The sequence below is a fragment of the Numida meleagris genome, chromosome 6, assembly GCF_002078875.1.
Source record: "Numida meleagris isolate 19003 breed g44 Domestic line chromosome 6, NumMel1.0, whole genome shotgun sequence".
Lineage (NCBI taxonomy): Eukaryota > Metazoa > Chordata > Aves > Galliformes > Numididae > Numida > Numida meleagris.
The window spans coordinates 25,088,020-25,115,944 of record NC_034414.1 but is presented as its reverse complement, the minus strand read 5'-3'; the positions used below and the strand labels follow the sequence as shown (position 1 = coordinate 25,115,944).

General features: G+C 39.4%; 2 protein-coding genes across 6 annotated transcripts in view; both read right to left on the bottom strand.

Annotated features, from left to right (window-relative positions):
- The window catches only part of LOC110402031 (carbohydrate sulfotransferase 9-like), a 37,714-nt gene extending 14,236 nt beyond the window's left edge, over positions 1 to 23,478 (bottom strand). For 2 of the 5 annotated variants that reach the window (XM_021403687.1, XM_021403689.1), the window contains exon 1: positions 4,210 to 4,880. The gene's annotated coding sequence lies outside the window, so the exon portion shown is untranslated. Of the gene's footprint in view, positions 1 to 4,209; positions 4,881 to 22,094 lie in introns of those variants that run through there. The other 3 variants (XM_021403684.1, XM_021403685.1, XM_021403686.1) reach the window with 2 other exon arrangements.
- RTF1 (RTF1 homolog, Paf1/RNA polymerase II complex component) overlaps positions 24,605 to 27,925 on the bottom strand; it is a 29,396-nt gene continuing 26,075 nt past the window's right edge. Inside the window, exon 18 of the mRNA XM_021403674.1 lies at positions 24,605 to 27,429. Within this exon, the coding sequence (XP_021259349.1) occupies positions 27,323 to 27,429 (107 nt within the window). The 3' untranslated portion in view covers positions 24,605 to 27,322. The remainder of the gene's footprint in view (positions 27,430 to 27,925) is intronic.

Here is a 27,925-nt window from a genome sequence, read left to right as displayed (position 1 = left end):
TCTGTCAAAAAGGGCTATGAGAGTTCGTAGCCGGTCTAAAGCTACACATTTTTAAGTAAAGTGATACTACTAAAAGAAAGCAAATTGTATATTAGGAAGATAAACTTTTTTGTTTGTAGGATACATTAGAGAATCCTCCCATTCTACTTATGATTAGCAGAGCAAACAGCAGCATTGTGTCCTGTTGCAAGGAAAACTGTTCTAGAAGAAGGCACACCAACAGGAGAGAGTCCAGGGAAGAATGCAGAAAATGGACAGAGGTCTAGAAAAAAAAAAGAAAGAACTCCCCCTCAAAAAAAAAAAAAAAGATAGAATTGGGAATTTCAGGAATTGAGGTTCCTAAGTCTGAAGAATAGAAAGCCAAGTGAACACCTGATAACATTCATCTATATCAGCTATCTGCAAAGAGGCAGGGATTAAACTGTTTTTGTCTGTACTGGATATTCAGTGAAGGACTTAAAAAACAGTGGCATGGAAGTTTACATTATGTATCAAGAAAGTCTATAATAAATGAAGATAATGAAAAATTTAATTTCCTAGGTACAATTGATCCTCTCCTAGAGCTTCAAAATGCAAGAGCCCTCTTGAGGTCTTTTCCAATACATATTTTTTGCAAGTCTGTGGTTCACAGTAGCTGTATACTTTGGAAGTCCCATCTTACCTCCCTAGAAAAGATAAATTTGCCAAAGTTTTCATGTTAGGTTATACCAAGCCAAATTGTTTTGACATAGCGACTAAGAGAACCAGTAACAGTACTGCCCAGGTAGCACAATGCCACCTAATTATTTTTCCTACTACATATCCTTTTAGTTCTCACAAGAAACATGGAGAGTTGTGGCAAAACGACTGCTGTCTTCCAGAAACTAGTGCATCTGCAATTCAGGGACTGCACAGCTTTTCCAAATGTCAGAAATTTGCCTCTCTCTTTTCCTGGGGCCTCCTAATGGAGTCTGTTATACAAGTACTAGTAGCTGCTCAAGCCTGCCTTTCCGGTGAGCTCTGCTGCAAACCGTTAATAAGACACAGAGCTCCTTTGCCTCTGGGGACACTTATTATGATGAGACATGGAAGGGTGCTAAACTAAGTGAAGTGAGACGTGGGGAGAAAATGTGGAGATGTACTTTGTTAGAGGGCTACAGAATCAAATTGCTGCTTCATCATGCCTAAAGTGTTTCATGTGCTTCTTCTTTGTATAAATCAAAATCCAAGTTCATGATATTTTAATGAAGTATCCTGACTGGGCAGAAAAGATTGAACTCCTGCCCATCTTCTAACTCGGTCAATGTATAGATGTGCTTGACCAAAGAACATCGTATCGATGTCCATCAGAAAGAAAATCTGAGGAGTGTTTGTTGTACTGATTAACTACAGGAGTTCCTAGGATGTGTGCCACCATTGCCAGCAGAATATCAGTGTTACTCACTACCTGTATCACTTTTGCAATTCACTTACGTAGACAATTTCAGGTGATTTTATACAGAAAAACATGGCCTCCTGATGCAGTTTTATCCTTGCAAAAAATTTACTTTTTTCACATTTTATAACATATTTCAAAGAATAAAATCCATTCAACACCACTTTCTGACCTTGCAAATTTCTACCGAATACTGAAAACACAAGATGCTTTGGTTCTGTGAGCCACATTTTTTAAAATCAGTGTAACGTAACGCAGCATGAGGCTCAAACTTACCTAACTTATAACACTGCCAGAGTCACAGAACAGAAATAATTTTTACACAAAATTCTTCACCTTACAATTTTTTTCCAGGAAAATTTTTTAAACTTTTCTGAATCAAAGTTTTGGTCAGGGCAATGTATTTCACCTGAGCATAGACTTTTCAACTAACCACATCCATCTGGACTCAACGATGGCTATCAGTGCCTGATCTCCCCAAGTAAATACCATTATAGCTGCACTCCTGAGTCCCTCTTCTAGTGAAGATGTAAAAAAATATAAGTTTAACATAAATAAGCTTAAAAGTCCCCAAATCCAAGTTCTAGCACAGGAAAAAGCAGTTATCATTAGGACAAAGTTCCGGTTCCTAAGGAATAAATGAGGCCAGATATTTTCATACAGGATAGAGATCTTGAGACACTGAATTAACTGACACTGTTTTATAATATTTGTACTCTTATAAGGAAGTTGTCCTGGTTTTATCAGTGTTCCATATCATGACATCATGCAGCAGGCTGTTGGTTAGCTTTCTTTCACATGCAGTGACCTTTATAGCACCATTTTCCAGGGGCACATTTTGCTTCAGTTGGTTAGACTGAGTGACGTTAACTGAAACCATTCTTATTAATAGCTACAATATTTAAAACTAAGTAATAAAGCGGCAGCTTTTCCACAACTTCTATTCCTCCAAAAAGAAAATAAGCAATAGCAGTGTCTATCTAGGTTTAGGACCACTGATCATAGAACCACCAAGGCTGGAAAAGACCTCCAAGATCATCCAGTCCAACCATCCACCTATCACCAATATTTCCCACTAAACCATGTCCCTTAGTGCAACATCTACATGTTTCTCGAGCACCTCCAGGGACGGTGACTCCACCACCTCCCTGGGCAGCCCGTTCCAGCACCTGACCACTCTCTCAGAGAAGAAGTATTTCCTAACGTCCATCCTGAATCTCTTCTGGCGCAACATGAGGCCATTCCCAGCTAGTTACGTGGGAGAAGAGGCTGACCCCCATCTCACCACAACCTCCCTTCAAGTAGTTATAGAGAGCGAATGTTATCCCGGAAATGTATATCTAGATGAAGCCCTGCATTAATACCCTCTGGAAAGGCCAACTAGTCAATGAAATAAATAAACAAAATGCGTTTTTTCTCCTACCTAAGAATAGTCATTATTGAACACTTTTAACCATGTCACTTTTGAAATTAACGCTTCACTGACGTCTTTTTTCCACAGATCCTCGTTCAGCCAAAATATGGCAATACAAGGAAAACAGAGCTTTTATGGTGGCTTTATATAGTTATTTAAGAAATCAGACATGGTATCATGTTGTACTGCCAGAATACAGGTTGTACAACCGTGACTATATGCAGCAGATGGCAAATGTCTGTACAAATGAGGGAGGAAAACGAAGGAAATGGCAGAAGCACTTTGCACAGTCACAGCTAAATGTTACTGTTAGAGGTATCTACTGCTACATCTGCAGAACAGAGGAATACTTAGATGTATAAGACGTGCTTCTCTTTTACGTCTGTGTTTTACTCAGAGAATCTATCAATACAGTTGACAAGAATTTCTAGCCAGTAAAGCACTCCTAGCATATGTGAAGCCTGAGAAAAAACAAGGTGATCCTTCGTACCAGTTTCTGTGTTTTAGAACCATTGGTATGTTTCAAAAGATAAAATTGAATAAGAATAATAATAAAGCATACTGTAAGAGAAATAGAAAAACAAGCTAGTATTTAACTTGTATTCTCAATAAGCCTCGGCAACTCCCTTTCAAACACTACGAGAACCGAAAATATGAAGGAAGTTTACTACCAAAACGTTATGGTAGAATTCATCATACAGGAGAAATTGCTCAAAAGTTCAGAAGTTTTATTATGGTAGGATTTTCAGAACAGCTTCAGGTTTTGATACATAAGAACGTAAAAAGTCAGAGTATTCTGGAAATACTTCCAGCAGTGAAATGATGGCGGAAGAAGAAATTTGTGTGCATTTTCATGAACAAAAATGGGTTTATGGAATCTTATTGATAGCCGAGAATGTAATTTTAATCAAAGCAGAGAGAGAAAAAATATAGAAAATTTAAAACGTAATATCAACTGAAGTTTAACACAGTCTATAAACAACATCAACACTTCCTCTTACTACTTCATGAAATCTATCGCCTACAAAATATTTAGCATTTTATCTGATTCTTACATTTCCTTTACACTGATAATTACACACAATGTTTCTCAGGAATTAGCAAATGCATATCTAGCTAAAATTTTATTTACAATTTTCATTGCAATTAAGACACTCAAAAACAACAACAAATCATTAACCACTGCAAAACCATTTTTGCATCTGAAGAGACCTATTGAAAAGTCAGCTGCTTTTGACATCACTAAACCGAAAGTCAGAACTCAGCATCTTTTAAAACACAAATACAGAATACAAACGCTCTGATTTTCTTGCAAAACACCCAGAGGGGGAATAAAGCCATACTAATATTCTACAAAAACAGAAAAAAAGAAGAAAAGTACCTCTACATTTCCTGCCTCTGAAGCTGCCTGTTAGGATACAGCTTCTACAGCTCTGGCTCCAGTTTGCTTTCCCTTTACTCAATGCTGTAGCTCATATAAAAAGAAGGTGTAACCCTTGAATGCTACATGTACGGCACAACCCCTTCAGCTCTAACAAAGACGTAAACAGACAATGGGCCAGTCCTACCAACAGCATTCTGTGGACTGACTGCTTGTGTTGTTAGGAACAGAAGGGACACAGTAATCTGTCTGAACACTTGCTGACACTGAGGCAATGTCTCTCACTGAATTTACGAAAGCCTTAGGTCTGACATGGGACACGGCAGCTCCTTGCAGTTCTGGAGGCCTTGCTGGGACTCGTCTTTTCATTCCTTTCATACCCATCTTTTACTTCAGGACTGAGGCTGTCAGCAGTAAAGCTTAGTTCTTAGTTTGAAAACCAGACACTGTGTGGTGAGACCCTGACTGACAGCCTGAAGACCTGTATCACTTGTACTTATCTATCCAAAGAAAAGGACAACACCCCCAGAAGCGCATCCACAGCATAACCCCGATGTCTTCTGATCCCTTAACACTTAACTAACACAATTTCTATTAACAAATACAACAGTGTTTGTTAACAATTGTTAATTTGTTAATAATTAAGTAAACAGCGCAAATGACTCTCTCAATAATATTTGAATTATGTTTCTTGTGAGAACAGCACTTGTTGACTACTGTCTGTTTAAACAAAGAGGAGAAAGAGCCACCGCACAAGTTCATTGGAAATCATTCCTCATTACATTTGTTTGTTGCCCGTAATTTATTTATCTTCTCACTGATAATCAACAGGTTATTTCCAGAAAAGCAGCCAACCTTGATTAAAATATCGTCTTTTTTTTTTTTTTTTTTTTTACAATATAGAATCTGTCTTCAATTCTTCTGTGCCAACTCACCACCACTCTTGCATCTTCTCTAATAAAGAAGATACCTGAATTTTTCCCAGCCTAAATTTCCTCAAGCTCAGTCACCAGCCCTAGAATCATGATAAACATTTCTCCAGCTAGATCAAACAAGCTTCTATCACTAACCTTTGGTCTGTGAAGTGAGATGAAGACAGGAAGGTAAACAAGTCAGTAAAGGCTTGGATGACCTTGCAATGCATTCACTGAAAACAGAGCTCAGGTATACTGGTTATTCTTATGATCTCCCCCAGTCTTCAACATCTTCCATAAAGTACCAACAGAAGGACTGGAGCTGGCATAGTGAACGAGCACAGATCACTAACACACAGAGAAAACACTCAGCTTCCTTAAGCTAGTGTTTGAAATGCAGTATTTTCCAGGTGCCTAAAGGGCTGCCTGTGTTCTCTTGTCATAAGAGAGCTCGTAGCAGGTATTAGTCCCTACTCTCTTCTAGCCATTATCTTTTAAAGCAATGACTTGCAACTTAATATACCCTAATATGCTTTGGAAATGTTACACAAATTCTACTTTTAATTGCAAAAAGTATTAAGTAAAAATCAAACTTACATACTTTCAATCTGAACAGCAAAATTTGGGGAAAAAAAATTCCAAACAACTAAAACTGTTACAATGGGAAACATTGAACAACTTTAAAAGTAGGAGCATATGTATACGGTGCCCTTTACCTTCATACGTGCGTAAACATTACCATACATACTCACGCTGCAGTACAGAAAATCAGTTTCACACAAATTTATTTTTATTATTATTATTTGTCCCAAGGAAACTAATAAAAATGGGTGCTATACATTTAAAGTCTCCAGAAGACAAATTTGTAAGTGCAGGTGTGTCTCAAACAAACATTTGGTAGGGAGGAAGCTTGGTCACAGTCAAACATAGGGTGATCTCCAGCACTTGATCCAGGGATAAGATTTTCCATGTCAAATAATGAAATTACAATAATTCCTGTATGTGCTACTGATATGTTTGAGTGCTGTGGCACAGTTTCAATGATAGGGCTGCCGAAAGGCTGGAAAGATCTCTGGAAACAGATAGCTGCATTATCAACTTCACTGTGTTTTCTGCGTAATCTGTTAATCCCTGATTGGTTGTTTCACCATTCAGCTTTCCCATAATTCAAAGCTATTTATATTTGATTACTTAGATAACAAATATCAAATAAAGTTTCTTATGTGCTATGATCAAACTCCAACAGTATTCAAAAAAACCTCCTGATGCTCAGATTTGTTTGGTTTTTTTTCCCCCTCTCCTGATAGGGTAGAAGAATGGAAGTAACATACACTCGAAAGACAAGAAAAAGCAATTAGATTCATTAAAGAATATAAGAAAACAAAAATAGTACATGCAGGGAAGCCCCCACAGCACTTCAGAGTACAAGTTATCTAACTGCTCAAAAAAACCTACTTGTAATTAGATACTTGCCCTTCACATGTCAGCTATTACCACTGTCACTTCTTAGGCCTTGATAAAATCAGCCTTGACCTGCTGTAACTGCAAATTCAATAGTGTGCCATGTCCCATCTGCTCTGTGCCTCTCCTTTCCATTTTACATTTCAGTCACACCAAACATCAATTGCTTGTTGTTGCTCTGAAGATGTCACATGTCTTTATTCTTCGGACATAAAAGCGCAGCACCCTCAGCTGCAAGATTTTCAGTGATAATATATGAAAGGCTTTCCCCAGGTCCAAGCAAATTAAAGCCACAGCACTTCTTTTATCTAGATAATTTCTTTCATCAAAGATACCAGAACAGCACAGCATGATCTACCTCTAGAAACCGTACGTTCCATTTCATTGTCTCACCTTAATTACTTCCTTTTGCAAACTGTTGAATCAGACTAATGGCCCCACTGTTGGTTGGATCATTTTTACTGCCACTCCTGATCCTTCTTTAATACAGGTACAATATCTGCTAAAAGAGTAACTGATGATAGTTCTGTAAACAGGATCAGTCCTGAATAGGATCAGCAATCAACTGATAGCAGCTGAATTCCATACATTTTCAAAAGAACATTGCAAAATGTTTTGTTTACCTGTACATAAACTAAATTTCTTGATTGGCAGGTAGATGTATAAGCATCTTGTTCAAGCCCGAATATAGTAAATTTACTAGAATTATATTTTGAAAATTAAACTTCCCCCAAACTTGGGAGATTCACACCTAAATGCCATGTTTCTGTCTTCCCGGGTGCTGTGCTCAAACAGGCAGCTATGCATTTGCTTGACTTGTGTTCCTGTAATATATACCCTCTAGCATCCATTTGATCAACTCTGTGTTGCCCAATCTATTGAGTTTAAGAATCCTGAAAGGATATTCTTGATGCCATTGTATTAGAAAAGCTTTTTCTGGGCTTAAAGATGTATCCAAAAACTCATTTATGAAAGAGATCGTACATTTTAGGGTAGCCACCAAACAGGTAGAGCAAGAAACAGAGCCAAGCATACAGGAGGAAGTATCAGATAAACTTAATCATATGCTAGGGTTTGTTTTCTTTTCAGAGAAAAGTTCAAGAATGGTAACATTTTAAGCAGTTACAAGCCTAAATCCTTACAAGCTAAGACAACTTGATCAAATCTGAGTTTTACTCATTTTTCCACAAAGAGAAAAACTGTAATCTTCTGCATGAGATCGTTCAGTAAAACCTTTGTTACACGTTCTACATTGTTTTAAGAACTTTCCATGTCAACTTGAAATGGAGAAACAAAATTTGCCCTTGTAGCTTTTCTGTTAGTTTTGTAGCTATACATCCACATTTAAATAATGTATACATATGTGTACTCCAATTCTTTTTCATACAATTCAATAATACTTCTTCACATTTCCAAACAAAAAATTGTACATTTTCTTTGTTCATATACTCTCCTATGGTGACAGGGCACAAGAAACATCCCACAGGTAAAAGACTTTCTACAGAAAAATTACAACATTTTGATTTCCTTTATTCTGTAGGCTGAATTCTGAAGTTCAATGGTCTTTCATTTTAAATTGTAGAATAAGCTAATAAGAACATAAGAAATTCAAGATACAATTCAGAGGGCTGGAGCATCTCTCCCATGAAGAAAGGTTGACGGTGTTGGAGATCTCGGAGGAGATCTCATTGCAACTTTCCAGTGCTTGAAGGGAGCTTCCAAGCAGGAGAGGGACTGACTTTTTACATGGTCACATGGTGACAGGACAAGAAGGAATGGCTTTACACTAAAGGGGGGGAGATTTAGGGAAGATGTCAGGAAGAAAATTTTTACTCAGAGGATGGTGAGGGACCGACTGGCACAGGGATGGCCCATCCCTGTAGGCATTCAAGGCCAGGTTGGTTGGGGCCCCGGGCAGCCTGATCTGGTGGGTGGCAGCACTGCCCATAGCAGGGGGCTGGAACTGGGTGGGCTTTAAGGTCCTGTCCAATCTAAGCCATTCTATGATTCTGCGATTGCCTGAGAGAATTGGCAACACAATACAGAAAAATCCCTCTACGGGTACTCAGTTCAAACAATGCCGCCAATTAATGAGCATAGGTATTACCTTCATAGAGAGGAGTATAACTGCTGACTCCTGATTTAGACTGGAGCTCACACATTATGTACACCAAATTCCACCACCATTTACCAATGTATACAGAAACCCTTTAAGGTTTGTCTGAATAACCTTGCAATAATTTAATACTTCCTCTTTGTTCAAAACATCAAGTTTGTAGTAGTCTAGTTGAAAAATGAGAGAGACATTTTACGTTAGTGTATTTCACTCTGTGGACTCCTTTATCGTGTTTCTCAGGACTATTCACTGAACTGGTGAAAAAACACACAATACTCTATTATTCACATGTGGGGTGGGTCATCTTTGGCACAAAAATGATTTCCTGCTCCCTTCCCCGGGTCCTCCAGGTGTGCCTGAGAGACATTCACATCCACACAGATCTCCACTCAGTTGCCATTGTTTTCAGGTGCCAGCCTGCATGTCCAGGAGAAGTCACTGTTCTTCTGAACTGTCCATTCGATTCAGTAGTAAGTGGACATTTCTACTAGAAAGCTGATAATGCGATAAAGTTTGATTAAATTTCAGAGTTGGTGAATCTAAGAAGCAGCCCTTCCTCTGATTTTTTTCTGGCTGAGTTCATTCTGGTCTATCATTCTGGAAATATTTTGTACACTGTGAGGCTAATGCCAGGACATTTTTGATACTTTCTTCGGAACAGTAAGGCTTCTTTTTGCTCTGCTAACACACCGGTGACATTGGGGAACCTTGGGTCAAGGCCTGTTCAGGAAGGGATTATGCCTAATGAAGTCTTTCCAATAACCCTAATATACAAGGAAAGTAGTGCACCCATACTACATAGGTTGCTCCAAAAGTAATATCTCCTATTTATTTCCATAGAAGCTACAACAGATACAAAGAGCACGATAACACTATTTGATAGAGCAAATTCTCAGCTACAAAACATAGTCATAGCCGTTAGGTATGCATTTTCACCAGCGATGAACAAGAGCTTACATACCACGCTTGCAAAAATCTGCACCAGCAGAGGTGACCCACTGTCACTTTTGCCACTGCTGAAACTCACCACTACTGCCTCACTGCACTCACTTCCACGTCAGACGCCATTTTGTCACTGCCCCTCTACTGCCATCAGTTGCACAGTAACAAAATATAATGCAATACTGGCAGGAACGTTCAACCTCTATTGCCGTGCCGCCAACATTTGTCTCTGACACTTTGGGCTGTCATAAAATAGGCGGCATTACTTTCACAGCATATCTCTCATATCTCTGGTAACAGTTATCCAAACCTTTACTCCTGACCATCTGCACCTGCTCCCACATGAGAAGACAGTTTTTTTCCAGAGAAACCTGCTCAGAAAGTCCTTGCACTCTCCTTAGTGTCAGCATTGTTGCTATTTCCATTTCAGAAGCAGGGATGTACCTCTGCATAACTCTCCTGGGACTGTTTCCATTCCTCTTGCTGTACATCTGAGAACAAATTGATGAGCTAAATAAAATTGTATTTACGTTGCATGGTGCGGGCACTTGTGGTCAGCTAACTACATTCATTACTTTTTCACACAGTGCTATATCGTCTTGATTCACTTTGTAGCAAAAGCAAGTTTGCTTTCAGCTTTCTGATAAGAATATCTCAATTACATATGGTATAGCCATTGTGCCACATCTTCCCAGATTCCATTATACATATGTAACTCACATTTTTGATTACATATGAAGATGAAAGATCAGTATGAAGTTGCTTGTCTTAAACTACACCCTACCAGGAGCGATAAGGCTTTATCTAAAACCTTAAGCAGGACTTAAACAGAGCTCAAAACGCACTGAAAGTGTGCAGTGCTAACTGCTGAGGCCTGTTATCACTTATGAGAAAAATACTTTCTGTTGGGCTGTGCTAAGACCAGACCATCTTGCACGAAAGTCTGCCACAATAGGGAGCCTACCTACTGCCATAACAAGGTAGTGTCCCTTGACTATTTTGCAGCTGGTGTTTGTGATTTGGATGGCCCTTCCTTACTGTCTTTCACCTGCTCTTGGGAACAGCAAACCACTGTGCCACACAGTATAGCCATCTCCAGATAGCAACAGCCTAACAGAAGGGCTGCTTTGGTCTGTATGCTGCACCTCCAAGCACTGGACTGCCAAGAGCTAATTAAGATGACTTACAGGGAGATTGGTTTGTCACATCCCATTGGAGATAGTGAGGGGAAGCAATGAAATCTAGAGGCTGGGACTCCAGGTTAGAAAAGAGAAAATGTTTTTTTTTTTTTTTCTGCTGCCACAAAAAAAGCCTTGAGCCCTTGCAGAGGCGTGGGGGTATATACTGCATGCTGCTTGTACAATGCATAAACCATTGTCTGAGAAACTGGGGAAGGTGAATAAGGAAGAGGAAAGAAAACCTCATTGTTTAAATGTATCCTCCTACACTAGTAACTGCACACTTCACAACAAAACAGAACAGGTTGGGCTTTTGCCCACAACTTTGAAAGACTGTATCTGGGGTCTTGAAAATTTATTGAACTATTTATTAAACAGCACAATTTACCTGCACAATGTAAATGACTGTTTAGGATAATCCTTACTACTGCTTATCACTTCAACTTGGCATGTTTGACAAACACTGAAGAACTTGTAAAAACCTATTAAATGTAACAGGAAACGAGGGCCTACAGAAAGATCACATGACTTCATCTAACATGTGTGACTAACATGCAGAATGGAGCTGAGACATGGCTAAAATGAGTGGAGATATCCTGGCACTAGGTGAATTGTGTTTATCTGCAAGATTCAAGCAAGTCACTGAAAGCTGTGTGTGAAAGCATTAGCTTCTTTAATCTTCAGTGTCACTTTCGATACTTGGCACTGTTTGAGGAAGATCCTAAGGAAGATCCATTTTGGGAAGGTTTCAAAGAATAAAATATGAACGAAGATGACTTGGGGAAGGCGGGGCAAAAAGGGCCAGGGGTAATGTTTTTTTTCAGACATCAGTATCAGACCACTGCCTGAACAGCATCCTTGCAGGTGCCCAAATAAGCTTTGCAAAACAACTGAAAAAAAGTGATTTTCATTTTTAAAGATAAAGCTTTCATTCCCACAGTAAAACTAATTAAGCATGGCTTTCATCTGCTGTTGCTTTGAAGCAAAAAGCAAGTCCTTTTCTGAAGTAGCAAGTGGCATCACCTACAGCTTAAGAGGTAGATGGAGCTTTGGTCTGAGCTGGCACAGTCATTTCAAGGCTTAGGGAGACAGCAAAATTAGTATTACAAGTCTACGTGTTATTATGTGCCTCAGATACTTGTCTGCTCCAAATTCTCTCTTTTTTTTTTTGCTAGCAATCAGGGCACTGTGCTGCTTCTGTCATTTCATTTCAGTATCCATTTTCTTTCACAAGAACAGAGACTTTCTTCTAAAAAAAACCTGCTATTTCTTTCTTCCTGTGCCCTATTTTTGTTCAGATTTTTGTATGAGTAACATCACACAATAAGAAGGTAAAGTAATAGCCCCCTAGACACATCACACAATTCTACTGAGATGCAAGGATGCCTTCCAGCAGAGTTGGCTTTCAGAGGTCCCTTCCAACTCTAAGGATTCTATGATTCTAATATTTCCCTACTAAAGTAAGAATATTTGGGCATTTTTTTAGAAATCCATCTTTTTTCTCTTATGTTCACAATGTCTGTAGGGCTGGAAAAATCAAGGCTGCACCTATGCTGCCAAAAAGCACTTGAACTCAGGGTGCCTTCTGCAGCCCACTACGAGTTTAACTGATTTTCACTGGTAGAAAAGACTTCGTGGCCTTTGCAGGAAGAGATCCTAATTTGTCTTGTTTTGCTCTTTGACATCATGGCTGCAAGTACACAGGAATAACCAGATTTTTATTGCTGTATATACTCTTGGGGGAAAAGGTACCCCAAGGCACTTTAAAAAGAAGTATGCCTAGTTTTCTGTCAGAAATCTCAGGAAAAGTGAAGAACTAGTCCCAGTGGTTACTTCCAGAGGAGGAAAATAGATGTTTATTTTGGCCTCAAGACTGTCCTAGAGGATGAGGGTTGAGAACCTGTAGAGCAATATAATCTCATCACCCTATCTGATACTAAGCGCTGTCTCTGTACTATTCTAATTTTAAGCAAAATTGCTAACAGAAACAAATTAATCATAGAATCATAGAAAGATTTGGCTTCGAAGGGAGCTTTAAGATCATCTGTTTCCAATCCCTAATATGTAGGATCTGAGCAATAATCACATACTTAAATGCCTAAATACTTGGGAGGATCTGGGACAATGATTCTAAGTCAGGCTAAATATCGTTGATTTTAATCCCTGTCCTCTGCTTAAGATAATACAAATAAGATGAAAAAACAGACATTTAAGAAATTTCCAACCAGAAAAAAAAAAGTCTGATAGAGATTTCAGACTCCATTGGCATGGATTTGGCTGAAAATTGGTTTAAGAGGAGGTACCTACCAAAAAAGACGTTAGCTGTGAAGAGGAAAATTATCTCAGTCTTCATTTATTCAGGAATGTATGACTGATGTTTTTACTCACAGAATTAGTCAATTTGCATATCTACCTCTTGCCAGTTTTTCTTCCCCCTATGTAACTCTGACTAGTGTTAGATTTAAGCCTTCTCCCATTATTCTAGAGGACACTGGTTTCTGTGTGGGGAAGAAAAGGAAGTTTCTTGTTAAAAGGAACAGAAGAATTTCACATAAAGCACTCTAATGTCCTACAAATCACCATTCCTATCACACAGAAAAGAGGCGAGAAAAAAAAACCACTTTTGAAAACATTTCTGAAGTACAGAATACCAACGATTTACAAATCAAGGTTTTTAATCTAAGCTAGGTGGGAAAGGGAGTTAAGAGCTGGACAAGTGATCACCACAGGCATCATCTGTGGCCAGAACTGAAGAACAGCTGCGTGGTTTGAGTGACCACCAAACAAATCTGAAATTTTGATCCAGCTTGCTTAGAAATATTAAGTGAGATAAAATGCATCTACTCACCCACTTATTTATGTGTAACAGTACAGCTCTGTTCTGGTAACAAGACAATAAAGCCACAATCCTTCCTCAGGTGAGCACTGCTGAGATGAAGCCTGTGTTTGCAGGGAAGCTCCTGGTTCCAAGCCATGGCATGGCATAGGCCATGAGGGCCTGTCCTGCCACTCCCAGCCAGACATAGAGGCCAGGTCTGATTAAGGGCCTAGGCCAAAAGGGCCCAGGTTTGTGGTGCTGGGGCAGGCCAGGCCAGAAAGGCAACCCACAATGCAGAGCTGGGGCCAGGGAGAGGCCACAGCAAGGTGCTGAGGCCCGGAGCAAGCTGTACCACAGGTACAGCTCTGTGGCTCCAGCCCAATACAGCCTGTGCAGGGGCTGAGTTCAGAGGCGCTGCATGTGGGAGGCCTCAGGTGAGGCCCACCAGGCCCAGCACGCCATGGCAAGCCCCTTTAACCAGGGCTTGCAGCAAGCTATGTACCTGAGATAGGGCAGCTGACAGCCTGCTTCAATTTCTTTCAATTAGTTTGCTGCACTTTGTGGAAAAACATGTTCTGTTTTGCTCTTTAAAATCCTTTCACTTGAGCCAGCTGCTGCTGGCAGCCAGTGGGTTCCCATTCTCCCCTTCACAGCTATGGCTGTAAGGGAGACTGTACAAGAGCTGGAGAAGGCATCAGGCTTTCAGTTCCCAAAACCTCCTTCTGGACATTCTGTTTCCCTTCCCATTTTGGGATCTGTTCTTGCAGCTGACACAGCAACCAGAGCAGCAGCACTGGCAGCCTTTCAGCGAGCCTTTGTGTTCTAGGCACAACACTGTGCTAGGTGTGATATTTCTTTATTCTGTAGTGCATCTTTGTTCCATCTTCTTTTTTCTCAGAGTCTCTGTCACACGATAGATGTACAGCTTAAATAGTTGTAATCAACTTACTTGCATTCACGTAGCACAAACCTGTCAACATACATTATTCTTCCATAAATTTCTTTGTTTCTGTCTATGGTAGGCAGAAAGGATGGGTGGTGGAGCTACCTCCTTTTATGAGAATATCCTAATATCCAGGTACTGGAGTTCCTATACTCATGTCAGAGCTGAACCATTTCTCCCACTTACGACGCAGGTAATGCAAATTCTCTGGAGCTGCAACAATCTCCACAGTGTGTTCACCTCATGCTTCCAGCGCCCTTGCAGTGCTGTAATGACTACTACATGGTTGAGATAATATGGCTTTGATTTCCAATGAAATGCTCACCAGCTCTGGATCTCTTCCATGTGTGGAGTTAATAATTTTTTAAAAGCAGCCATCTCAGCAAATTTTCCTATCTGCCATTGTAGTTTTAATCTCATTTGTTGAAGAAAGTAAAATAAGCAATGAACAGAAATAATCATACCACTGTACCATAACTGTGTATTTTCTTTTCATTCAGCTTCTAATAGTACCTCAAATAATACTGAAATGTTCAGTTAGCAATTTCAGTTTAAAACCATTTTTTGTACCTTGTCTTTTTTGTTCAGTGCCTCACTCCCACTATTCTACTGAGAAAAAAAAAAAAAGGATAGTGTGAATAACTTGAGCCAGAAATAATGCATGTAGCAAGCTTCTACAGTCAATTCATGAGCAACTGGGTTGTATAATTAGACAAACAGCCTAATTTTAAACACTGGACAGTTTTTCTTCTTAATTTACTTCTGCATTAAACGTAGCAACCTCTAATCTATCACACTGAAACCTCAGAACTCTAATCTAAAACTTGCAACTAAAGTATTTTTGTCTTTTTTTTAAATATACAGTTTAGATACTATAAAAGGAAAAGACTAACTTAGAACATTAAGAAGTATACAGGATTTCTGTCAATATCTCTCACTGCCTCACATCAACAGCCAATTTGGGTCCATCATGGCAGCTTCAGAGAGGGACAATTACCTCCACATCTCTGTCTTCTCTAAGAAAAAAGATCATACAATGTATATAGCACTAATTTTCAAAGCTATGCTTTCTTTTCAAAATTCTACAAAACAGCTCCTAAGGATTACTCTCTGCAATCTTTGGCTCACTATTGCCATCAAATTTTAACAGCCTGTCTTGTATTTTAATTTGAAACAAGTAACTCTTTTTTTTTCCCCTCCCTTTCCCCTTTTTATGTACAAATGAAAATATTCACTATTCCTTTTACAAGCCTTATAACCTAATTTTTTTTTTTTTTTTTGGAACTTCACGTAAATTTAGAAAGTTTACAATCTATTATCTTATTTGCTGTCTCACGTCTCCTTTTTTCCTACAATGTTTTTAATTTTATTTTTCCCTTGTGCAAGTAACAGACCACAATATTCACATTTTTAATACTGCCTATTATACTGTAAGGAAGTCCAGCTCTCAGCTTTTTACTGAAGACTTCCTAGTTTTCCAAAGATTTTTAGTTATGCCAATTAAGAGTTTGGGCTTATCTCTCTTGACTTTTAAAAGCCCTTTAAAAAGTCTGTTCTTTATTCTACAGTACTACCAGAATGTGAATAGTCAGTACTCAACAGAAAGTACAGTCATATCCTTTTACAAAATATTTGAACTTATACTGATCAAACAGGGAACCAACTGTGTACTGTTCATAATAACCAATAAGTCGTTATCATGTTTAATATACCAATTTAAACATACCAGATACTATTTTTTATGAGGTTATAGACTTAGTACATGAACTCTGAACTGTTCAGTGAGAAAACAATCCACATTGGTACAGGATTTAGGCCATTTTGACATGCAGACCCTAAATTTCTGCATCTAATCTAAATCTTCCCTCTTTTAGTTTAAAACTGTTCCCCTTCCTTGTCCTATCACTATCTGCTTATGTATACAGGAGGGAAATCAACTATTTATAAGCTCCCTTTAAGTACTGGAAGGCTGCAAAGAGGTCTCCCTGGAGCCTTCTCTTCACCAAGCTGAACAACCCCATGTCCCACAGCCTGTCTCCATAGGAGAGGTGCCCCAGCCCTTCGATTGTCCTTGTGGCCCTCCTCTGGACCTGCTCTAACAGCTCTACATCTTCTTACTGAATCAAATCATACACCAGTTTAAATCTATTATCATAAGCCTGGAGAACAGACTTTTTTGAATCCAAAAGGACTGATATCCGTAGAGAACAGAAATATTTTTATTCAGTAAACAGTTTTCTGTGAAATTCCCATTTTGTGTGTCAGAAATATTCAGTCCTAACCCTAATGCATTTAACATCTTAATTTAGGTGATGAGGCTAAGCTGAAAGCATGGAACTTGGAGAGAAAGAGATGGAGAGAAAGAGATGAAATCACCATTAAGGTATACAATTGTTTGACAACTAGAGAGCTCTATGACCTTTACGCTTGTTGAGAAATATTGATAAATATGCAAACATAGCAACCATTTCTCTTTTCTGAAAGCTTATTGTGTTGTTCAGGTTTTTGGAATAGATTTTTATAACATTTGTTTGTGTCAAAGACATTTTTTCCTAGCTACCCTTACTTAGCACTAATGCACACATTGTGTCATCTTTCCCATAGAGCACAAAAAGAAACAGCAAGTCCAGTGAGTATAAGTATTCTAGGATATAATAGTATTTTCTTTCCCCATCATGTAGTCAATAAAAAAAAAAAAAACACTGTTTTGTTCCGTGCACGTATATCTTCACCCCTCCTCCCCCCAGGAGCGGCAAGCAGTTCTGCAGAAAAGCCATTCAAGAGAACAGCACAGAAAGTTGAATGTGCTCTAAGGGGGAGTTACCAGCAGGCCTGTGAGGGAGTGATGGAGTGGCTGACATGCAGAGGGACTAGGAGTGATTTGAACAAAATGCAATGCAAAAAAACAAAAACAGCAACAACAACAAAAACAACAAAACAGCCCTGAAGCAAGGTCAGCTCAAGCAGTTGCATATAAATAAGAAATGTCTACCAGACACCATTACAGGAAAGCCCACCGGCTTGCCGTTGTGCTTGTCTGAAGTTTCTGTACACAAATGCACGCAGCAGGACGAATAAACACAATGAATTAGTGATGTGCTTGCAGCTGCAGGGCTCAGATCTTTTGGGGAGCACAGAGTCATGGTGGAAGGGCTCATGTTGCTGGAGTGCTTCGACAGAAGAATGATGACTTTTCTTATGACCTTAACTTCTAACAAAAAAACTAAAACAAAGGAAAGGAAAAGCTGCTTCTTTAGGCACCAGCTACTAATGAACTGGAACTTGTAGCTGAACAGCAACGGCAGGATGGAAAGCTAAATGGCAGTGAGTCTGTCCTCCTGCCCCACCCTAGAACACAGTTCACCCTTTATGAGGCTGTTTGCAAGGTTTGCCAGTGACTTGCAGGATAGAGTAAGACTGAAGGAGCCTGGGCTGGCTTTGCAGGCAGTGCCACGACCAAATGTGGGCTGAAGAACAACAGGGGAAATCCTTGCTCCTCACTCCCTCTGGCAAGCTGCAGGCCCTGTACCTGTGTTCTCTGCCCAGAGGGAGCATGGAGAAGGCTGGGCCCAGCAGGCTCAAATGGAACAGGAGAGGAGGAGAGCTTGGCTGGAAGGGTCAGGGTGGGGAAAATCCCTGCAGAGAAAACCAAGGGGTGATTCAGGACCCTTCAGAGTGTTTGCACAAAGTTCTTCTGCAACCTGAGAAGCAGCACAGCAGAAAGCATGAGGGAACTTGTCTGAAAGATGTTCCAGTCAGCTACAGATTAGAGGCAGGAGTTAGCATCTCATTAATGAGATAGTTAGTAGGGTGGGGATAATCAGCAGAGAGTCTTGAGAGTAAAGGCATATAGTCCATGTATGATGTAATTAGAAAAGAATATGTAAGAAGAAGTTGAAAAAAAAACAAAAGAAATCAAGAATGGGTCATATATTATCAACCTGATGGCTAGAAATGAGAATTTATGACAAATCCCCATCAGAGTTATGTTGCAATTAAAGAAGTTGGCAATATCATGTGGATGGCAACCAGCAGCCTCTGTAACAATTTCCCCACAATCTTTTCTCAGGACAGCACAGTTCAGCCAGCTGAGCCCAGGCAACACAGGAGATGATGAGCACAATTGCCTACCAGAAGAGTGCTCGTTCTCCCACACCAGCGAAAACCCTGCACTGGTTCTGCACGCACTTCTGCAAGCAGTACATTGCTCTCTTGTTCTCAGTAAGAAGTGGAGGCTTTCGAAATTGTCACTGACAACTGCTGACCAGATTCATACTCGTCCTACACAAACTGAAAAGTACTTGAGCATCTATTTCCCCCGAGTACCAGGAAATGCTTTTCTTCCCCCTAGTTCCTCTGTCCCTATTCACTGCATGGCAAAAAAAAAAAATAACATCAAGATCTTTAGCAACAAGTCAGGTACTTCAAAGATCCCACTCCCATAATTCCTCTGCAAATGTTGGATGCCATCAGGATGCACTTTGCTCCTCCTCCCATAGGCTCTTACTACTGAGTCCCAGAGAGTTCTCCTCTCCCTGTCTCTTGGCCTCTATCACTTGCAGAAAATGTAGTTCATGCCACTTTGTTCTTACCTTTGTTTCAAAAAAGACTGAACAAACACAGAGACAATTGGTCCATCTGTGGTTAAGTGTACTGGTTTCAAAACAATGTCTGGTTCAGCATGCCCCTGAACAGAGGATGTTGAGAAGTCAGGTTAAGATATCAAGGGGAAAGAGAACTTTCTACCCTAATTCTTGTACTGCTGTCTAAGGCGGGATAATGGCCTAAGGGGATATTTGACTAGACTCAGAATAGTCATTTTGCTGCCCTTCCCAACCTAGAAGAGGAATGCTGCTTCACCGTCTAAAAAAAGCCATTAAATATTCACTGGCATAACTTGTGTCAGTATGACTGCATTCTTTCAGGAGCCCTTCCCCATCCAGCATCTTTGTTTCTCCGTTTGACCAATTTGCATGATTTTAAGCTCCTCTTGCGAAATACCTATTATAAAACCTACCCTATCTCTCTCTTACCACACAATTTTACCGTGAAATATTCAGTCCCTCGATAGAAAAGACAAATCAACTTCTTACAGCCTGGTCAGATCAGTCAAAAAGTGGAGTTTACAGTAGCTGTATGTCTGGCAGAAAAAGTAAAGAATTTCTTCAGAGAAGAGATCCTTACAAGTTTTCTGCTGTTTTCAGTGAATCTCAAATCAATTTAAAGATCAAAAAGAGACTATTCTGCAAAACTTCTGACCTTCTAGCCTGATTAATAGCTTCAGGATTCTCCATGCTGAATTTGTGGAAACTGAATGCAGTGCTGGCATCTGATGCTATTTCTCTATAGCTTCATGATCTGCTACTGTCCAGAACAAGAAATTTCATCTTTTGGTTTTGATAACAGTGTTCTACCATAACAAATAAACACTCTTCCTCTTTTTTTCCTTGATAATGCAAGAAGTAACTATTAAATTATTATTTTTAATTTGCTCTGCTCATGTCTATCGAGGTCAAGTCCAGGATCAAGAAGTAAGAGACAAAAGGAAACATGAAAACATTTCCTTGTGCCAAAGCTGGAGCACAGCCCAAGCAATTCAGCAGGTGAGCTCTCAGCTACTTCCACAACCAAATGGAACAATTTCACTCACATCTGAAGAACTCGGTCCTCCCCTACCAAGAGAAATCCCCTCAAAAATTCAATTTGCTGTTTTTAAGTCAGTGTTTAAGCACCTTGCCTTATAACAACCCAAGTGCTAATCAGTTAAAAGGAGATTCGTCAAATCATTCGGCTCAATTTACTTTAAAAAAACTAGTTCTCCCTTGGTTTTGTTTTTATGCACATGCGTGCATAAGAATTCTCCCCACTAATAGCTGCTCTATTGTCTCAACATTTTGAGCAGCCTAATTTCAGCCACAGGACTTCTGGACCAGAGCCACCAGATTTTTTAAGTGCAGAGCCTTCACTGCCTTCCATTTATAGATACAAGTACCATATAAGACATTTTAATCAATTTTATATGATTTGTTTTGTTGGAAAACCTAGAGTCTTTCGATGTGATTGATTTCCTGGATTATGTGCATGCTGTAACTATTTATTACACTTAAAAAAAAATTCCTAAGCCTCTTGGGCTCCTCAAGGTGAGTTTTTGCATGTGTTTGTCCAGGTGGAAGGTTACCACGGCTACTTGACATGGCTGAGCAGTACCTTGCCTTCGATTTGTCAAGTTCAGCTTGACAAACTCATTTGTTTTTAATACTGAATGATTTTCTACAGTACAATATTGGACTTTTCCCAGGATTAATTTTCAGCTACAATAAAAAAAAACAAACAAAAATGTACATATATATACACACACACATATACTTTTGTATACCAAGGCAACAGTAAACTCCAGACTTCTTCCAGCTCTGTACAAGCTCTGTTATTACAGACTGGTGCCAAAAAGCCCTGTGAAGGCATTTATAGAGGGGTGCTTGGAAGGCAACACTGAACTGTGGGAGTTAGATAGCACATTCAATAGCAGTGCTGACTCCTTGCCCTCCTGAGCTCAGAGAACTGGGAAAAAGTCAAGGGAGCTTTCAGGGAGCTAGAGAAGAACAGTTACCAGGTTTCCACAGATCAGCCTTTAAAACACTGCCTTTCATTCTGTGCTGGGGCACTGCAGGGCTTCAAGGAAGGAGAGAAAAGAACATAGGACAAACGGACATTTCGAAAAGTTGCCTTCACGAAAAGCTCTCCCTTTAGTCCACTTTTCTTCAACATGTGATAAAACTGAAGAGTTTATTTCAAGGCAGAAGTTGAGAAGCACAGGCAAACAAAGGGGCAATAAGCAGCTTTCAGAATTTAGATGTTCCCTAATTTTACTTAGCTTATAGTTAGGAACCAGGAATCAACAAACGTGTCATGAGCAATGACTTATTCTATGCTGGATTACAGTGGATCTCACTTCTTTAGGACAGCAGGACCTGTGGAATTAGCTAGGCTGTCTGCCCAGCATTCAAAATGCATGGCAGTCTGCAAAGACCTCAGAATCAGCTTTCAGTGAACTGTGCAAAATGACCAAGAGGAAGCAGCCTTACCCTGTGACTGCAATTCAGGTCACCCATGAATGAAAATATTCTCCATGAGGGCTCCATCCAGACCCTACTGCCTCCCCCAGTCTTCCCATCCATCGCTGCAGAGGCTGGGCCAAAAAATAAATAGACCACTACATAGCACTAGGGATTCTATGTTTTCAAACTCTTGGCCATTGATCCTTAAAGTGTTTCAAGACAAAGTTTATAAACATAATTTTTCCCCCTCAGTACTGTTATCTGCCTCTAGAAAAGCACTAGGTATGGCAAACTGTTAGTTGAAACACGCAACACAAGGACAGGAAAACTACGAGCACATGTCCTATTATGAAAAACTCTTCAGTGCTAAGCAGTAAAGGGATTTTGGCTTAAGATGAAAGTCTTTGTTAAAGCTTATCCAAGAAAGCGTATCTGATGCTGTTAAAATATTTACTTACCATTCCCAGACTTTGCTTGCTAAGCTAAATTGCTCAAGTCTTCACAGCAGATCCTTCTAGCAGGAGCAGAGCTGAAACCCCACAATTTTACGAGACGCTAAAGCTGTTCTCAGCTTACTCCTAGATTTTTGCCATCATATTTTACTACCTTCAGCTTCCTATCTATGATCACTTAAGAAAGTATTGTGGAAATTTGCCAAGGAAATAATAATCAAGTAACAATCCTTTTCCTTTGTAAACAATCTGCTTTTCTAGTCACACTGATCAGTTTCTTCACCAAATTTAAGGGAGTCTAGAATACTACAACAACTGTTCAGCATGTGTTTATAATAACTGCAGCCAGAAAAGTCACTGCATCAGGGTTGCTCTTTGGAGAATATCTAATTTTTCATCAGGTTCTAAAGCATAGTTAGGATGTGAGTAACACTTTTGTTTTAACTGTCATATCACCAAACATCAAAAGAAATCAGTTGTTGCTTGAGTGAGATTAGAAATACCTGTGATGCACAAGGAGCTAAGGATGTACGAAAGTTGCTATCTCAGACAGCATCCACACACAGGCTGTTGAGTTGCTCGCATTCAGGCTGCTGCTTCACAACAGCTTCTCCTTCACTACACTTTCTAGTAAAAGGTCTAAAAACCGATAGCCATGCATCTAAGCTTTAGGAGCTGACATTATTATTGTTTTAACACAGCAATTTCACCTGCTGGCAGACATGCCACTACGACTTCCAAACAAGTAATGAGGCAGTTGCCACTTATGCTGTTGTGCTTGAGGCAATAGCCTCTTGCCCCAAGCTGAGGCATATGACAATTGCACATTTGTCCACAGTCACAAAGAAGCAAACAAATTTAAGAACGGTCTTTTCACAAAATACAAAGTCACGAACAACAGGTATTTCAGATTTTGGGTGGTCCTGTGTGCAGTCAGGAATTGGTCTAAATGATCCTTATGGGGCCCTTCTGCCTTGGGATAGAATTATAGATTTGTGTTCGATCCTGGGTCATCTTCCACAGCTGTTGAAATCCAACCCGCTCCCTGCTCTTAAGTCAATATCTTTGGTATTTCTTTTCTGCAACCGGCACAGTAGAACAAGGTACCATGACCTTGTCTACACTGCCTGCAAAGCCAGGTAACTTCTAAACAGTTCTGCCCCTTTCTCCAAATCACAGTCATAAAGCCAATGTCCCAAAGACTAAATCATTGTATGAATACAAACTCGTGACAGAAAATAACCTGCAGTTTTCACTTTTATGTACGTTATTTATCATTACTCTGTACTTATGAATCTCATCTGAAATGAATAACTTTGCCATGCTTGTCAGAGTATTAAATTGCAGACACTGCAGATAGATTTTAACGACCCTCATTCTTTTATGCAGAACAAGCTGACAGAGACTTACCAATAAGCCAAAGACTTATCCCAGCTCCAACCACTTCTGTTAGGAAATTTAGCTGACCCAGATAGCTGCAAATGATATCAAATTAAAGAAATCGCTGACGTGATATTCCTTCTAGCTGGGGGTGAGGGGAACTAGCATCTAGAATGGCTGATGGTGGTGATATAGAGCCACTGAGCGCTCAAGTGTTCCAGCTAAAATCAAAAGAGAAATGACCCATTTATTTGGCTGCTAAACATCTCCCTCTAAGAGGCTAAGTTACTGTGCTGCATTTGTATCAGTAGTTTAAGTATTAAACTTAAAGCACTTACTTCCCAAAATCCCAGCATTCAAAGCCTAGAGTAGCCTGGACAAGCTTAAGTTTCTTTGACGGGGAAGGAAAACAAAGATGCCAATATGAAAATTTGATTTGACCTCCACGTGTCTTTTTATCGCCCAGCATGTATAACCAATGAAGTATTTCTGTAAACCCCTAAGTTTTCAGATCTCATTTTCTCACAGCTAGTTCACTCCTTTTCCTTCAAGGAGCACCAGCACATCCCATTTTTTCCTTTGACTCTCCCTCCCATAGCCAGTTGAAAACTGTCAACCCATCCTCAAGACCATTTATGATTCCTTTAAGGTCTGTGATTTTGCACAGATGCTTAGAAGCACACTAATTAAAAAAAATCCTAAGGAGGAAAACATTGTTCCAAGTGCAACAAGGGAGCTAATCAAGTCTGCCACAACCCTGAGAACAGTCTCACTCCATCTCAGTCAAGAGATGCATGCTTTAGCAGCTTTCAATACAAAAGTAGCCTGTATAGTCATGAAACAAGTGAAGTTTGTGTTTTTAATGAAACACAGCAGAGATGCAAGTAAACTGACCTTCCAGCAGGCTCCATTTGATTCTAGTGGTAAGAAGCAACTCCAGTCATGAGAGAGTGATCCAGTAGACAACAGCCCATCTTGCAAGAGAAAGGCCTTATTTTTCATTACTTATAGTGTTAATATTCTATTTTTTTAAATTTCTAAACTGATAAATGAAGTGTAAGTTTCTGAAAAATCAAAATTCCACAGGTAGGAAACTCTTTGCACTTCAGATCAAGGGATAAACATAATCAACCTTATTAAACCAACAAACCAAGTTTATTTATAGAAGTCTGTACAATTGTAATGAACTATATGCTAGGACACCAATGAAACAGAGCAAACAAATGTCTCCCTAATGAGTGGGAGATATAGTCACTCACCTTTACATGCACTTAAAGGAAAAAAGATTACAGCTTTCATACACAGTTCTGTAACTATTCAGAGTACTTTCTTGATGTATTCTCAATATAAGAGGTTTGCATGATAATTTACTGTTTCCTCTCTCTCAAAAAAAAAAAAAACCAAAAAAAACCAACAATCCAGTATTTCAGCAGAATCCAGAGACTTTAAGAGGGTAAGTGGCAGTTTGATAGTTGCAGATAAATAGGACATTGTCCATCATTCAGTTCTGCATTCTAAACTCACTGCATCTCCCATTTTGATTATCTCCACTAGAAGTTTCTTGCAATACTGTGTGGGTCTTCTTGACATTTTTACTGCAGTACAGCCTACTTGTGTTACCACCAAGTGTAGAAGCTTGCTAATACCACTACGTTAAGGGCAAGCATGTTAAAAATACTGAATTTAACATGACCTTCAGAGACCACTTTTCACTGAACCCCAGAGCACTGAGGCACTGCCATGGGAAAAATCAAGTTTTGAGTTGCTTGATTTTGCAATTATTTCTGCAAAGCATTGGAGAGTGATTATTTTGAAAACTGGCTACTGCAAAATAAGTTTTGATTTTCTGTTTATTACAAATTGTTAACATCATTGAAGCTGTTGAAAAAAAAACCAAAATCATATCAAATGCATATCTACACAGTGAATTACGATGTCTCCTATGAAGTTATCGTGGTAGATTCCATAAATCCACTCTTAAAAAAGTTAAAAGTACACACGTGAGAGCCTACAACAACTCCAGAGAAGCTGCTAGAAAAGGCCATCAAATAAAGCAGTCTATGATTGCATATTTACAGAATAATCCATACGTCCTAGAATTATGGACTATTCAGTAAATAAGTACTGAAGTATCCCTAATTATTTCTTTACATGGTAGATTATAGCTGCTTCATAGGTTGATTTTCTTTTTATACACAGTTCATAGTATCAATCTGCACACAATTACATGATGTTTCTTTAAAGCTACCATTAAAAAAGGAATAAGGGAAAGTTAAATAAGAACTAGATTAAAGTTTCATTAAGAATCCAACAAGAAGGTAGTATCACACACAGGTTTAAACATAACCAGTGTATGATTTCAGAAAAATAGTAATGCTCTGACACAAAGAGAGCATCAGCATTTTCCCTCTTCGGGGTCCCCCAGAAACATTCCTATCCAGTTCAGTGCTTAAGTTAGCATATACGTACTGGCCTGAGTAGGAACAAACACGTGCTTGCACGCTTACCTGAACGAGGGCCTCTAACCTTTTAGATTTCTAATTCCCTTTTAATTTAGTTCTTAGTTCAGTTGTACCTTGTTTGGAAAAGCTCTTTGTTAAATGTCACTTATTTACACTCTGAATTCTTTTTAATTTTCTTTTTTTAAACACCTGAGCGATAATTGAGCTGTCACCTTGTGTCCAGTCAAATATTCCATAAAGCCATACAATTCTTGTGCTAGTGTTGCACTCCACTTGTACCAGTTCATATAAGAAAAATATGCATCAGCTACTTCTCACACTGACCTTTCTACTGTGTCCTTACTGTGTCCTTCCCCTTTCACACAAAGTGATTTTATTTCTTAATCTTTTATGTTTGTTTCATAGAAGCCCAGTTTAAACGGTTCACAAAGCAAGAAACAAATGTGAGCTAGAGCCCAATGAAGACGTGATGACTTAACAAATACATGATATTGGAGGCTTGGAGAAAAAAAAAAATAAAGCCCAACCAATGAGCACCCCAGGGGCATCCCAGAAAGAGCTACTCCACTAAGTAAAGCTGGAGACTCCGGATGTGCTATAGATGAAAAGTCCAACATCAAGAGCCAAATGAAACGTAAACAAAGAAGGGAACATGAAGTTAAACAGCTATATCAGCCAAGCCGTTTTAGTAAGAAGAATCACATTTAATGAGTTTCTTTCTTGCAATTTCAGATGCTCAAGTACAGCTGGTAGAAATTCAAAACAGCCGTAAAGAACTGTGACAGACTGATACAAATAGTACTGCAGCTTAAAAATGATAAAAAAAACACCTGAAAAAAAGTCACACAACCCTCCCAAAAAAATTTACACTTTGAACCTAAGCCAGTTTTTGAAGATTCCCTTCTCCAAAGCTAGGATGAAGGAGGAAGAAGAGGAAGAAGAAAGTGCAGATGACCTTCCAGCCACAAAGGTCTTGCGCCAATGTTTATTCACCGTGCCTGTGGTGGTATATAAGGGGAGATCACCAAGTGCTGATTCTGCGACCACCAAAAGAGATCCCTATGGAAATCCAGACCTCAGGCTAATACTGAACACAGAGTGGACCAACGAGCTGCATCAACAAAATAAAAAGAGAACTCAAACTAAAAGAAATGGGAAGACCCCAAATAGCACAGATCCACATTTGTGAGGGGGGCAGGAAGAAAGGGCAAGAAGGGAGGTCTATACAGTAAATAGTTGAATGGTTTATGTTACAGATGACTGGCAGTTTTAAAGAGTCTCTTCCCAGCTCCATTGCTGCTCCAACCCAGAAGGGAGAACTGAAAGGGGAAGAAGAAAAGGTAGGACATCATCATGGAGCATGCAGGATCAGAAGCAGCAGAGTGGGCATGCTCAAATAAGCCCCCGCCTCTTTTTGTAGTCCTCCAAATTCAATGATCTCCGAGGAGCACCATCTTTTGCTGGTGGAGCCTTGGAGGTGATGGCCAGTGCCTTTGATTCTGTTGGGGACAAGGGAAGAGTGAGGACCAAAATACATGAGAAAAAAAAAAAAAAAAAGAAAAGAAAAGCAAGCAGATTTTTACTTCTTGTTTTTGCTAACAAAAACCACCACCAAAACATGTTTGGCTTCTCTGGTATACATGAGGTTAAAAATTAAGAATACAGTCATCTTATTGCTTATCTTCAAAGATGTAGAACATGCAATTTTGCTTCAACATCGTCTGCAGTACAAAAGACAGCAAACAGCAACTTTATAAAGCAGCAAGTTCAGAAATTGGTACTTTATCCACATAGTGCATACACAGATTATGGAACAGGACCGTATGGGCTTATCGGGCTTCAAAAAGTGAGTACACAAATTCATAGAGTAAGTATAATGGTAAATATCAAGATTTATTAAATACAACATTCTCAGCTGTTCCTCAAGGACTATGTGAGCCACATACACTGTAGATTAGAAGAACGTATCAGAAAACTCTCATTACCTCCTTTTCT